Source organism: Vulpes vulpes, chromosome 13, assembly GCF_048418805.1.
Source record: "Vulpes vulpes isolate BD-2025 chromosome 13, VulVul3, whole genome shotgun sequence".
Classification (NCBI taxonomy): Eukaryota; Metazoa; Chordata; class Mammalia; order Carnivora; family Canidae; genus Vulpes; species Vulpes vulpes.
Genome location: NC_132792.1, coordinates 45337715 through 45353696, shown reverse-complemented (window position 1 = coordinate 45353696; position 15982 = coordinate 45337715). Strand labels below are relative to the sequence as shown.

The 15982-nt window shown below is 34.1% G+C and overlaps 1 protein-coding gene across 1 annotated transcript in view; it reads right to left on the bottom strand.

Moving 5' to 3' along the window:
- MMP16 (matrix metallopeptidase 16) overlaps positions 1-15982 on the bottom strand; it is a 289423-nt gene that overhangs the window by 119563 nt on the left and 153878 nt on the right. Inside the window, exons 3-4 of the mRNA XM_026013297.2 lie at positions 14919-15041; positions 2089-2393 (exon numbers count right to left, since the gene is read on the bottom strand). Of these exons, the coding sequence (XP_025869082.1) occupies positions 2089-2393; positions 14919-15041 (428 nt within the window). The remainder of the gene's footprint in view (positions 1-2088; positions 2394-14918; positions 15042-15982) is intronic.

Genomic DNA, 15982 nt, shown 5'->3' with positions numbered 1-15982 from the left:
TTCTCTGTTTGGAATTTTAGAAGTCTTCTCACAGAAGCAAATGCAGTGTTGCCTCCATCAGCAAAATTCTACCATTATAAGTGCTCTTCTCCTCAATCACTTAGAATGCAAACATTTATATTAACAATTGACTTGAAGATGTCTGAACTACTTCATCAGAATGCCTAAGTAATTTTGATAAAAATAAAATGAAGGGTGGGGCGCCTGGGTGGCTCAGTCAGGTAAGCATCTCTGCCTTTGGCTCAAGTCATGCTCTCAGGGCCCTGGGATCGAGCCCTGCATCAGGCTCCCTGTTTAGCAAGGAGTCTGCTTCTCCTTTTCTCTCTGCTCCTCTCTCCTGCTTGTGCTCTCCCTTTCTCTCAAATAAACAAATAAAATCTATTAAAAAAATAAAATAGGGGCGCCTGGATGGCTGTGTCAGTTGAGCATCTGACTCTTGACCTCAGCTCAGGTCTTGATCTCAGGGTCATGAGTTCAAGCACCATGCTAGGTGTGGAGCCCACTTAATAATATTTTTTTTTAAATAAGATAAACACATTTAATTTTAAATAATTTATGTATCAAACCTGTGTGGGCCTATCAGATTGCAGATATTTTATTATTGGACGCTAAGCATAGAATAGGTTAAACATGTCTAAATAGTAAGTACCTATACTTGCAATGTTCCAGCCTTACAATACAACATATATAGAGAAAATAAGTATACAGCATGGTAGAGGCTTCTTGAGCTAATGATCAGTTGGCCAGGAATTGAACTTCAGAGTTTTTGGTTTTCATTCCACTACTATATAGTGAAATCTCCCAACATACTTGCCATTTGTCTCCAAATTAGCTCTAAAAAAATGAAGTCATAATTTAATAGTCAATATTTCTATTAATAACAATGCAAAAGGCCATTTTATTTAATACTAGATATTTTATTTTCCTTTGAAAAACAGGAACAGTTACTTATTATATTTTCCTTTTTTGAAAATTGGTGTTCTTTTAAATTTAACTCAGTTTATTTCATTCTAACCATAATATATTTGAACCCTATGCATTCTCACAATGCAAGGCTACTATACTTATCCAGCCAACTAAACTTTCTGATGAACTAACAAAGCTTAATTTGATGGCTGGATTTAACTCATCAAGGAGTAATTGAGAGTTTTATTAGCTGATCAGCTGTCATTAAAACAATGCATGCTGTATTTTCAATATTCTGCTACGATGAGGAAGAAAAATATTTAAGTCTTGATTACAAGAATTGCAAGAGGTAGCTGCTTAGAAATCTTCTAACTCTAGGATCCTATAATTATGTGAATTTTTTTTTAAACATAAAACTGAAGTATGGATTGTTGTCTAGGAAGTAACACATGCTTCTTATATGAGGTAACTATTCTTTTAGTTATCAAGTTGTTTAAATTTATTTTTGCATATCAGAATAATTATACGGCTTAGAAACCTGATAGATTTGTCTGAATAGATTTGCAAAAAGTGTTGTGTTTTTTTTTTTTTTTAGTGTATGTGCTGCTGAAGTGAATACAAGAAGTGTTTTTTTGATAAAAATAAAGATAATATAAAAATAATAAATTATGTAGTCGTATCATATTGGGAGACCAAGAAAATGGAAATAAGGATGAAAGAAAAGGCGCAATATTTTACAAACTAGAAAGGTGACAAAAGAAAAGAAAAGAACAGGAAAAGTCGGCAGAAGCTATACCACAAATGTCAATCAGGTTAAGTCTCAAGTAGAAACACTGCAATATAGTTTAGAAAAAAACAGCAGAGTTTCCTTGAGCATGTTCCATGACTTAAAGTATGATGAAGTCTTTTATGTGACATTTTATAGAAAACAAAATTCACTTTATGTGCAGAACACAGAAAAAAGTTCTAATCTCTAAGCAACAGACCATATGAAAACTGAGTATTGTCTACTGACCCATACAAATTCCTATTCTAAAATGTTATCAAAAAGCCTCCCAGGTGCTTTCTCGTTTTAAAAAAAATCAACACCTTAGACGCCTGCATATCAGTAAATCACCTGAGCATTCCAAAAGTAAAAATAAAAACAGAACTAACTGCAACGAAAAAAGGCTACGCACTTACCATCGTGATTAGGATTGCCTAGTGTCCATGGCTCATCGGAGTCAAAATGAGTATCTCCCCCAATTCCTGGTCCAGGGAAGTAGGCATGTGCCAAAAACCCTCCCTCTCCGTCGAAGGGAGAACTGTCTCCATGAAAACCAGACGCGAAGATGATGGTTATATCCACATCACGTTTGCCATTTTCCAATTCACTGTAAGGAACTTCTTCAAATGTCAGAGGAGTCACATTCTGCCACACATCGAAGGCACGGCGAATAGCTTTGCGGGTTTCAGGGTCTCCTACCTTGGGAGTTACGTTCTTTATACTGAAATTCAGAGAAGAGCATAATCAGTATGGCTTCCTCATAGACCCTCTGACTTATGACAGGTTGGCTTATTACAGATTTCGATCTATCCAGGCAAGTAAAATACTAGAAAAACAGCCTTCCATTAAATAGGAAGGAAATCAATCAATGCCTCACGTCGTTATAGCTAGGTTTCACCTACACTGGGGCCATTTAATTCTCAACGGTATAGTACTCCTCTATCAAGGCTACAAATGAGAATTCTCTGCAGAATGGGTTAACAGGGGTGTGTGATTGGATCAATCAGTCACTTTGCCTCCTGAACAACCACAGAAAGGCAGCTCTGCCAAGTGATCAAACAGGTGCAACAGTCTGGAGCTGAAATTAAAAATCCAATTTCCTCCTTGTTATCTTTGCATTTTGGGGCACACCATTGTGTGCACTCATGTTGCTTCCAAGCAATGTCCTCATGTTATTCTTTATCTACAAACACCAATTCAGCAAACACAAAGTTAGTTTTTAAGGAAAAGGTTAACTAATTACAGTTTCTTATGTTCTATTGTTTTCTTATGATATGCTTAAATCTTTCTAGTTACAAAAAAGCAATGTGAATGAATGGCTTTTTAATAGAAAAATTTAACAATTATAGGAATTTAAAGAAGTAACTTGGACATTATTTAGTTAATTTTTCTTGAGGCTAATATCAAGTGGATACTTCAGCCAACAATCTTACGTCCATAAATCCATATATTCACACTAAAAAAACCTTTAATACATGAAAAAGGGTATAACATTTAGGTGAATAGTTATTAAAATGCAGTAAAAAAGAGAACTGGAAGCTAAACAATTTGTAATGATGGAGTAGTACTTAAATTATGGTGTCTCTATTACTTATAATATAAAAGGGACTCAAAATTATTTTTTAGCCATTAAGGCTATTTAGCAAAATAGAAAAAATTTAAGATATACTTTCCAATGGAAAAATAAAATACAAATTATATTTTTAGTTCATTTGTAGCTATATCTCAATAATCACAAATTTTAGGCAGCTATCATACTGAAATAATAATAACGGTATTAACTGAGCATTTACTATGAGCCAGGCAAGCATTTCGCCTTCTCCCTCTGCTCCTCCCCTCTTTCTCAAAAAAAGAAAAAATATGGATTATGATTTGGATCTGTAAACATATCACTGTGTTTTTCAAAGCTATGCCCTGATTAACTTCCAAAATATACTTAACCACAATATTTGTGATGTCATTAACAGACACAAGACACATAAGGGGCGCCTGGGTGATGCAGTCAGATAAGCTCCCAAACCTTGGTTTCCGCTCAGGTTAGGGTCTCAGGGTCATGAGAGTGAGCTCCACCTCAGGCTCCTCACTCAGCCCCAAGTCTGCTTAAGATTTTCTCTTCCTTTCCTTCAGCCCCTCATGCCGTGTGCTCGCTCTCTTTCTCTCAAATAAGTAAATAAATCTTTAAAAGATACATGAGTGCACTTCAAAGTTAGGAGTTCTGAACAAAGTACAAAGAAACCAATTTAGGAATTTTTATGCCAGTAAGATGTATTTTGTATTTACTAATAATTGAAATAATAAAGGAACAAAGGTATGTGATATGAAGAATAATAGGACTGTTATTCTTAGTAGTTCTAATACATGATGTACAAAATTACTAACATATATTTGCAAAACAAAAAAGTGCTATAAGATGAATAACATGTTTCAAACACTTAATAGAGCTAATTATTTTAAAATGTTTTTACTTTGCTTTTCTATAAACAGAGTAGTTATAGTGAACATACTTTTCATTCTACTAAGACAACTGATTTCATTTTTTGAAGGCTTTATCAGGTTTTTTTCATTATGCCATTTCCCAGATTCCTTTAAACTTCTATGTCGCTAGATTTTGGAACTTTTACCTAAAAAAATTAATAAATGTTATTGTTAATTAGTTAATGATCATGCCTTATACAATCGTACATAATAAAACTGATTAAGTGGAAATTTTTCGAACTCTTTATTCATCAGAACAGTTGGTAGTGAGGGAAAAATATGTCAACTGACTTACAAGATAACTGTGTAAAGTCAGGATTCCGTAGCTTTAACTGGACTGAATCCATATCAATCATTTAATAACTATTCTACATACTAATCATGGAGTATTTTCCCTTTAACTTTTTCATAGAGTAATAGATCTTCCCCAAAATTAGAGCATTATTTCACCTCAATATGAAAGTAAGAAAAAAACCTAAATATTTTGGTATTTGTATTGTGTATTGAAAGTTAAAAGAAGCTGGTATTCCGGCTTATAATTCTCAATAAAAACATATAGGTCTCACAACGGTAAGTGAGATGTAAAGTTCACTACACTACTTCTAGGATAATTTTTAAAAGTGTGAGAATTTGACATTCAGAGAAATGGTAAATTCTGAGGGAATGAGACCTTTACTAACAAAACTCTACTGAAATATATATGCGTTTTCTTTATAGATGACACTGTTGGAATTATTTTGCTTCATTAGTCCTGTAAAATAGATGAATGTAAAATGTGAAAATATCAAACATTTGTTCATTTGAACAGATGTTATAGGAAATGTGAAACAAGGCTACTGCAATAGGTTTTGTCCTTTTGAATGAAGCAAACTCTAATTAGTTCCTCAAGTGACACAATAAATATTACTTGGTGTCCAATATTACTGTGTAAAGTCAGAATTCTCTAGTTTTAACATCACTGGATCCATACTAATTTATTTAATAACTCTATATATTAATAATGATTATTTGCCCTTTAGATTTTGACAGAGCGATTAATCTTTTTCAAAGTTAGGGTAATGTTTTATCTCTAATTTCAAAAGAAGTAAAAAACCTGAATACTTCAGCATCTAGTTACGATTCAGAAGTTGTATAAATACTTGTGTCAAAATTAGTTTGGTATGGCCAAGGATAAATACCCATTAGTCAATTCAACTGACAAAAATTAGTTGTCCACAAAAGTATACTAACTAAATGAAACTTATTGTAACTGGGAAAGTAGACAACTGCAAAAAGTTTGAGTAAAAATGAAAAACTACATATTGTCAGAACCATATCTAGAATATTATAATATCCTATCAAGAGAGAATTAAATAGACCTTTTGTTATAAAGATTTTATTTATTTATTCATGAGAGACAGAGAGAGAGAGTCAGAGACACAGGCAGAGGGAGAAGCAGGCTCTCTGTGGGGAGCTTGATGTGGGACTCAATCTCAGGACCCTGGGACCACAACCTGAGCCAAAGGTAGACGCTCAACCACTGAGCACATGTTCCTAAATAGACTTATTTTCATTCATATTATGTTTGTATAGTTGATGTGGCTTCACGTTTTCTTTTTTAAGTATAAGAAATGGTCAGAGAATAGAAATTGAATATGGAATCTCTCCTTCTAGAAATGCTTACATTAAATATTTCGTGATTTTGCAAGATGCTAGTTTTCCAGGTTAGGAAAACTAAAGTATGCATTTTTGGGGTTTTAATTTAAATAGTGTCGGTTTCACTGCCTGCTGTGTGTTCTCAGGACACACAACCTGAATCCTTTATGAAGTCATTCGGATCATCAGTCAATGACCTCACTGATTTTAGAGTATAAGAAAAGTTTCTGGGGACGAACTGATTATTCCTCAGCAACCTCTAGGTTTCTTTTCTCTGCATATATTATTAAAGTAAAATAATAACTTGTGTGTATCCTTAGAAGTCACACAAACATTCATTTAAAATCAAAGTTAGCTACAGGAGAATTTACTAGCAAAATCAATACTAATTCATATAATATAATATAACATACTATTATCACATTAGTTAATATATTGTGAATACATACTAATATAACCGAATTAAAAAAAAACAGATGCATTTGGCAATTTAAGTACATATTCCATGGGACACTTACTACATAAAATATTATTTTGGAATTTAGATTTTATAAGGAAAAAGAATTTAGGCTAAGCTTATTTTATACAATATTTAATAGGAAATAAAGATATTTTGATAAACAATGAGCTTCCTCATTACTTACATTCTTATTATTGTTTTGAATAAAGCTTGACCAAAGCCTACAAAGAATTCATTAATTTAGTCAACAGCTATTTACTTAGGGCATAATACACTGCAGCACTCTATTAGGTCCTAAGGGGTATAAAATGGATATGGTCTCTGAGATGTAATGAAGTTCCTGTAAGGTCCTGAAGTTACATGCAGTATGTTATTTTGCAATTATTCACTTAAACACATCTGTCCCCACAATCTGACTGTACTTTCTCTGAGAGTGGAGGCCTTGCTTAACTCCTCTACTGCCAGTGCTGTCACATAATGTTGTTCAATAACCATTCATTGAATGAACAACATCTAATTACCCAAGAAGCAAAATTTGCCAAAAGAAAAATCGGTCATAAAGATTCAATTAAGAGATGAATGGCCACCAGTACTTATGTTATAATTATTACCAGGTTGTAAATTATGTATCAGCCAAAGTTATATATATATATCCCTACCCTAACAGTACTTAAATGATTCTTCTGGTACAACCTCAGAAGTTCCCATTTCTAGACATCAAGCCCTAAGGTCATTGGAGTGGAAGGCCTGGGAGCTTAGACATTCCCTTCAAAGGGAGTGATTACAGAAGGCTCCTTCCAATTCCATACTTTAAGGATAGGAAGAGATTTTAAAATTATATAATCTAACTTTCCAACCATTCCACAAATGGTCTCTAATTTCCCTGACAAGTAAATAAATTGTTTGGTTTATATGCTTCCAACAATGAAGACTTGTAGGATGAATGATTTAATTTTCCAATAGCTCAAAATATTAGGTTATTCTGAAAGCCTTTAAGTATTTGAGAATAACTGGAAATTTCTCCCTTAAATATTTTTTCCATCATGTTGAGAATCCTTGGCTCTAATATTGAGCCCTTTCTCCTGCAGACTATTTTCAAGATCTCGTAGCATTTTGATCTCTTTTTTAGAGGTGCATTTTAATTTGCCAAGAAGCAGCTGGAAATGTGGTGGACCAAAGAGAAAAGGATACATCAGGTAAAGCTTGGCCAACAAAGCAAAGAGAAAAATTGGCAACATCACTGCTTTGGACATTTTGCTTTCTATCAATCTAATCTGTTCATTGTAGTTCTTTCTGAGCCACACTATACTGTTGGCTCATAATGAGCTTGCCTTCAAATAAAACCTAGATTCGACTACCCCTACTCCAACTCCTGGCTTCATTCTGCAATAGCACATTTCCAATATCCCTTTTTTTTAAGTTCCATTTATTTATTTTTATGATAGACATAGAGAGAGAGAGAGAGAGAGAGAGAGAGAGGCAGAGACACAGGAGGAGGGAGAACAGGCTCCATGCTGGGAGCCCGACGTGGGACTCGATCCCGGGACTCCAGGATTGCACCCTGGGCCGAAGGCAGGCGCCAAACCACTGAGCCACCCAGGGATCCCCCCAATATCCTTTTAAAGAGTAATTTCTTTTACCCAAAAGGTAATATTTTGTATTTATTTTTCTAAATATAGTAATAGAAGCAGTAGCAAATGCTTATACAGTACTTATTTTACACAGGACAAGTTCTTAACACCTTACATTCATTAACTTTAAAATTTAATATCCTTAGCTCTCACTCTCATCTTTCTCTAATTCCATTAGAATATGCTCAACAATTTCTGTTAATTGGTAAATCGAAACAAGATGATGGTTGGCATTTACTAAGCACTATGTTTTAAGCACTGTGCTGAGGTATTTTTTTGTTTGTGTTTGAGAGTTCCCCCAACAATGATTTGACTTAATTATCTCCTAAGCTTTATGAGGTAGGTAGTGTTACAATACTCCCTTTGCACACAGGGAATATGAGACTTAGAAGATTCAGTAACTCGATCCTGGTCTTACAAGTAGCAAGTATCAGAGCCAGGATTCAAATCCAAATCTTTCTTACGCTAAAATAGGACTCTTAACCACATGAAATCAATAACCTGGAAGTTTATAGGACATCTAATTATTTGAGTATTCAAAACTGGCCAAGACAATTGTCAGCATAGGGACACAACTTCAATGGAATTATGATTAGTTCTGAACATAATGGCTCTTAACAGTTTCTTTCTTTCTTAAGTGAATGGTATAGTTAGTACCTAAGTATGCAGAGATAATAAACATGGTACACTGTTAAGTCTGGAAATCAGGCCAGAAAAAAAAGACACTATCTGAAATGAAAACAATAAATATCAACATGCAGAGTTATATATTTTTCAGTTCTAAAATTGATTATATACATTAATCTAATCAATAGTTACTAACTTTTTTTCATATGTTATGGGGTAAGAATCTAATTTCATTGTTTTTTGTATGGATACCCAACTATTACAGAAGAACTTAGTAAGTGGAACAGCCCATCCTTTCCCCAATGATCTACAAGGTCTTCTCTATAAATAAACTGAAGTCCCACCCCCTAGTATAACTACATTTGGAAAGAGAGCTTAAGGAAATAATTAAGTTTAAATGAAGTCACAAGGATGGGGTCCTAATTTGGTATGACTGGCATTCTTATAAGAAAAAAAAAAAAGGAAATCTTTCTCTCTACATATGCACAGAGAGGAAAGGTAAGAGGAGAACACAATGAAAAGGTGGCCATCTGTAAGCCAGAAAGAGAAACCTCACCAAAAACCAATCTTGACAGCATGTTAATCTTGGACTTCCAGCCTTTGGAACTGAGAAAATTAAACTCCTGTTGTTTAAGTTACCCAGGCTATGCTAGTTTGAGATGGTAGCCTTAGCAGATGGATACAGAATTTAAGGGACCAACTCTTTAGAAAAACTCAATCTATAAAAAATTTACACAAAGAGAAATAAATAATCTGAACAGGACTACATCTATTAACTAGACTTAATTAACAATTGATAACCACCAAAAAGAAAGAAAGAAAGAAAGAAAGAAAGAAAGAAAGAAAGAAAGAAAGAAAGAAGAAAAGAAAAGAAAGAAAGAAAAGAAAAGAAAAGAAAGAAAAAAAAAACTGTACCAAACAGTTGCATTGTGTCTACTAACATTTCATTTAGAATTCACACCAATTTTCTACAATCTCTTCCAGAAAACTGATGTAAAGGGAACACTTTCTAACCCATTCCACGAGGCTAGCACTACTCTACTACCAAACCCAGATAAAGACTTTAAGAGAAAAGAGAAACTATATATCAATATCCCTCATAAACATACATGTAAAAATCCTCAACAAAAAATTAGCAAATCAAATACAACAATGTATAAAAAAATTATTTACATAACAAAGTAGAGTCTGTCCTATGTATAAGAGACTGGTTCAACTGAAAATCAACTAGTGTAATCCTGTAAGGATTTTAGCCTTTAGCCTTTTAAAGTAATTTAAATTACTTTTAAAATAATTTAAAAGGCTAAAGAAGAAAAATCATATGATCATATAAATGGATGTAGAAAAAGCATAGAAAAAGCATTTCATAAAATCCAACACTTATGCATGATAAAAACTTGCAGCAAACTAGGAAGAGGCTAAACTTCTCAATTTGATAAACATCTAGAAAGAAGCCTACAGCTTATATCATACTTAATGGTGAGAAACTAGATGCTTTTCTCTTAAACACTGGGAAAATGGCAATAATGTTTGCCTTCAGTACTCCTATTCGACATTTTACTGACAGCTCTGCCTTATGCAATAAGACAAGAAAATAAAAGATACACAGATTGGGAAGGGGGAAAAAACAACTCTTTTTTCAGGTGACATGATTCTCTGAAGAAAATATCAGAGAATTAACAATATAATCCTGGACTAATGAATGATTATAGCAAAATTAAAAGATACAAGGTTAATATACAAAAGTCAATTGTTTTCCCATATACCAGTCACAAACATTTGGAATTAAAAATACAATACTATAAATAGTACCAAAATAAAAATAAATATTTAGGAATAAATCCAACAAAATATGTGAGTATGGTCTGAATATTTATATCCCCCTCAAGTTCGTATGTTAAAATCCTATCCCTTAAAGATGATGGTAATAGCAGATGGGACCTTTGGGAGGTGCTTAGGTCATGAGGGTGGTGCACTCACAAATGGGATGGGATCAGTATCCCATGGAAATCTGTAGCCTGTTTGCCACATGGAGATACAACACAAAGTCTGTGACCCAGAAGAGCAAACTCACCCAACACTGAAACCTCTCAGACTTCCAGTATCTAGAACTATAAGCAATAAGTTTCTGCTATTTATAAGCCACTCAATCTATGTATTTTGTGATAGCATCCCGATGGGATTAAGGTTTATGCCTAAGATCTATGAGTAATAGTATAAAACTGTGATTAAAGAAGTCAAAGACCTAAATAAGTGGTGATACATTCATGTTCATGCATAGTAAGACTCAATATTGTTAAGATATTAGTTCTTCCCAAATTGATCCGTAGATTGAACGCAATCACAGTCAAAATCTCTGCAAGCTTTTTTGAAGGTATCAACAAACCAGTTCTGAACTTTATATGGAAGAGTAAGAGATCTCGAAAACACAATACTGAAGGAGAATCAAGGCATAAGATTGGCACTATTTGATATCAAGACTTACTATAAAATTACAGAAATCAAGACAGTGTGATATTAGCTTACAACTAAAAAGAATGGTCAATAAAAATAGAATAAAGAGCAGAGAAATTGACCCACACACATCAGTCAACTGATCTTTGGCAAGAGTGATGGCAAAGAAGAAAAAATGGTCCTTTCAACAAAAGTGCTGGAACAACAGAATATCCACATGTACAAAAAGTGAATCTAGACACTGACCTTATACCTTTCATAAAAACTAACTCAAAATTTATCATAGACCTAACTGTAAATGCAAAATTATTACACTGTTAAAAGATGACATAGAAGAAAAACTAAGTGACCGTGGGTTTGAAAATGATTTCTTTGATACAACACCAAAGCACACTAAAACACTAAAAGAAGAAAGTAATTGATAAGTTGGACTTTATTAAAATAAAAACTCCTGCCCTGCAAAAGACACTGTAAAAAGAATGAGAAAACAGGTCACAGACTAGGAGAACATATTGGAAAAATATATCTGATAAAAGACTTGCATCCAAAATATATTATGAGAAGTCTTAAAAATTAAAAAAGAACTCCTAAAATGGCAACTCTATTAGAAGTTAGTGAAAAATCTCAACAGGCATCTCACCAAAGAAGATAACACAAATGGCAAATACATATGAAGATATGCTCAATCTCATATATCATCAGAGAATTGCAAGTTAAAACAACAATTAGATACCACTACATCTATTAGAATGGTTACAATCCAGAACACCAACAACATCAAATGCTGGTGAGGCTGCACAGCAACAGGAGCTTTCCTTTATTACTGGTGGTAACCAAAAATGGCCCAGCCATTTGAGGGATAGTTTGACAGTTTCTTACAAAGCTAACTGAGGTCTTTTATGTTGCATAAAAACCTAGGAGCATGCTATCTGGGAGGATCAGCATAAGAATATAAAATGACACTGAAAAGTGTCTTCTCAAAATAACTAAAATAAGTCCCAATGGCACAAACCAGCTATATTGGAAAATCTATACACTGAGTTTAAAATTTTATCTTTAAGCATACATTAAGGTTATTTATACAAAGAATGAGAACTATAAATTTCTTTCTTTTATTTGGGTATTCCTGACAGCCTGCCCTTCCCCTGAGGGACCCTGCCCCTTCCCTTGACCCTTGGTCTAACACTTGTGTTCCTATCCTGTGGGTTTTACTTAGCTCAAAAGTCATTTCTTCAGGAAGCCCTTCCCTGGTTTTCTTTCTTTTCTTTTTTCTTTTTTCTTTTCTTTTCTTTTCTTTTCTTTCCTTTTCTTTTCTTTCTTTCGTTCTTTTTTTAAGATTTTATTTATTTATTCATGACAGACAGAGAGAGAGAGAAAGAGAGAAGAGAGGCAGAGACATAGGCAGAGGGAGAAGCAGGCTCCATGCAGGGAGCCTGACATGGGACTTGATCCTGGGACCCTAGAATCATGCCCTGGGCTGAAGGCAGGCGCTAAACCACCGAGCCACCTGGGCTGCCCCTTCCCTGGTTTTCTAGAACAGGTTGGATGGCCCTGTTTTATGTTTCTCTTGCATCCCGTTCCTTCCCTTTCATATGATTAGCAATTATGCTCCTAGGTATTTATAAACAAATTGAAAATTTTTGCCACATAAAAACATGCCCACGAATGTTTACACCACCCTTATTCATAACTGCTCCAAACTGAAAGCAGCCTATAAGTGTTCAACAGGTAAATGGGTAAACAATCAGTGGCACATGTATATAATGGAATATAATTCAGTAAAAGAAATGAGCAACAGAGTCATGAAAAACATGGAGGAACCTGGAATGCACATTGCTAAGTGCAAGAAGGCCATCTGAAATGGCTCTATATGGTCTGGTTTCAACTACATGACACTCTAGAAAAAGAAAAATTAGAAAGAAATTAAAACAATCAGTGGTTTCCAGGGGTCATAGGAGAAAAGAGTGATAAATAGGTATCACGCAGTATTTTTAGGGCAAAGTGTTCTGTATGATATTGCAATGCTGCATGACATTACACGTTTGTAAAAACCCACAAAACTACAACACAAAGAGTGAATCCTATTGTAGTTGTGGACTTTAGTTGGAAATTATATAGCAACAGTGGCTCAGCAACTGAAACAAACAGATCGCACTAATGCAAGATCTGAATAATAGGAGAAACTATGAGTGTGTTTATGTGGTGGGGGGTACAGTACATGGGAACTACTTCTATTATCTGTTCAACTTTTCTGTAAACCTAAGATTATATTACCTAAGCCTAAAATTGTATTATCTAAATCTAAAACATAAAATGTGTCAATAATTTTTTTTAAAGCTGGCCATATTCTTTTATTATTTCTGAAACTTATCTAAAGTTTCTTCCATGTTTTTTATATAGAAAGTGATACAAACCTACTAATGATAGTTTCATTTATTAGTCCTCATACCTTTTACTTCCTTACAACTATAAGTAGCTGTGCAATGTTGTTGAATAGACACAGGTAGCGGGTATTTTGTTGTCGTTCCTTAAGGCATTCTTTCATTATTTTGCATTTATTACAAGCGCTTGGCTTAAAAATGCTTCCTTTTTTATTTCTCTTACCTGCAGAAGTACCTGAAATAAGTTGCATAAAAACCTAGGAGCATGCTATCTGGGAGGATTAGCTTAAGAATATAAAATGACACTGAAAAGTGTCTTCTCAAAATAACTAAAATAAATCCCAATGGCACAAACCAGCTATATTGGAAAATCTATACATTGAGTTTAAGATTTTATCTTTAAGCATACATTAAGGTTATTTATACAAAGAATGAGAACTATAAATTTCTTTCTTTTATTCGTGTATTTCTGATGTCCTGCCCTCCCACTGAGGGTCCCTGACCCTTCCCTTGACCCTTGGTCTGACACTTGTGTTCCTCTTCTGTGGGGTTTACTTGGCTCAAAGGTAATTTCTTCAGGAAGCTCTTTCCTGGTTTTCTAGAATGGGTTGGATAGCTCTGTTTTATGTTTCTCTTGCATTCTGTGCCTTCCCTTTCATAACAGGCATCATATTTATAGGATTGTTCAACTTATCCACATGGCTGTAAATTCCCAGAGGACAAATGGGAGTCCCCATGTTTTATTTATTTCTATATCCTTAGAACCTAGAACTGTTCTTGGTTCAAACTGAGACTCAATAAACAGCTATTCAATGAATTCATGAATAAATAGGAACATCTCCATTAGCAGCAACTGTCACTCCAGGTTGGAAGACACTGGCATCCCTTCGGCATCCTTCACTGAAGAAAAAATAAGAAACAATGATCCATCTGCATGGTTGCCAAAAAAGATAGAAAGTAAAATGACTGAACTGATACTGAAAGTTAATTAATAGATTCAAAGACATTTTGTTTAGGTAACAATTATTTGTAAACTTTATTATTTGATTACGCTTAGATTATGAATCCTTAATAAAGAATGTAATGTGTTACAATACTCATCTCAGAGTCCCTTGGAATTCAGTATTCTTTCAAAAAGCTTGAAGACATGGTTTACAAATGAGACCAAGTATTTAAGAAGTATTTACAAGGCCTTTAAATGGGCAATTTAATCTCTCCTCAACTGTAGTTCTCAATTGCCTATGTTAACATTACATAACTAGGGGCACCTGGGTGGCTCAGTCGGCTAAGCATCTTCCTTTGGCTCAGGTCATGGTCTCAGGGTCCTGGGATCAAGCCCTTCATTGGACTCCCTGCTTAGCGGGCTGTCTGCTTCTCCCTCTCTTTCTGCCCCTCACCCTGCTCATGCTCTCTTTCTCTTCCTCTCTCTCACTCTCCCAAATGAATAAATAAAATCTTTTAAAAAACCCATTATATAACTATAGGTTACCATGTAGTCAGCCAAACAAAATGTCAAACAAGATGTCAAAATAAATAGTTGTGGAAAAATGGAGAAAACAGTAATTCATCATTAGTTCTTATACCTGTAAGTGATGTGTTTGTGCTGCCACTTCTGTCCTGTTAATGCATATCGCTTTCGACGAATATTAAATTTGGAGCTACCTCTTGTCTGGTCAGGTACACCACATCGAGGCTTCTTCATCCAGCTGCAAAAAGCAGTATTTTCCAGTTATTTACCAACATCCCTACTCGTTAATTTCAAAAGGAAATCAATCGAGAAGTTAATCTATCACAGTGATAACAAAAATGGGAAAACATTAAGAAGAATGTGTCAGTTTTCTTGCAATTTGAATCTAAGTAGAAAGTGCATTTTTCCCCTGAATGATCAAGAATCACTAGTTTTGAACTCAGCTCTTTTAGATACTTCTTTCTCTAATTCATTTTAAGCTTACTGTAGACTGAAGTCCGCTTAAGCTTTTAACTAGAATCTGTTTTTAACAAGATTTGTGACCTTGGGCAAGTCACTGATTCCTAGTCTCGTTCATAAAATTGGACTCTTAAAAATAAATTTTCACTAAGGTCTCTTCCAGGTTTAACATTCAACAATTTTTAAAAGCTATTACATGATCTTAAATTTCAGGATTTGAGAGGTATATTCTATTCTTTCTTTTAGCTCACATAGAAGTGAATTGTTTAAATAGCATTTGCCTTTCTCCAATTTTTTTCTTCTTTTCCCCTTGATTACTACCCCAATTTACAAGTAAGAGCCCTTCGTTTTAAATCACTGATTAATAACCAAATTCAATGTTTTTATTTTTTTTTCTGGATATGAGGTTTAACATCACACAAATAAGGCTTAACATAATTATATTAGAAAAATGATATGCTGCTCTTTGATTTATTAACTTTTAATATTTTTATAGTTACAGTTATAGAACTTCTTTTCTACAGTCTATCTCATTGGTCAAATGGCCTGTTTTCTATGTAGTCTTGCTTCTTATCTAAGAAAGATTTTCAAGATTTTGAGTAGTGTTTCTTTAGTGACTCATAAAATGGTTTTACCATTCATTAGCACATTTAACAATTACAAAGCTAATGCGGAATCTTCATGGTACTACATGCTTCAGAAATTAGAAATGAGAAAAGA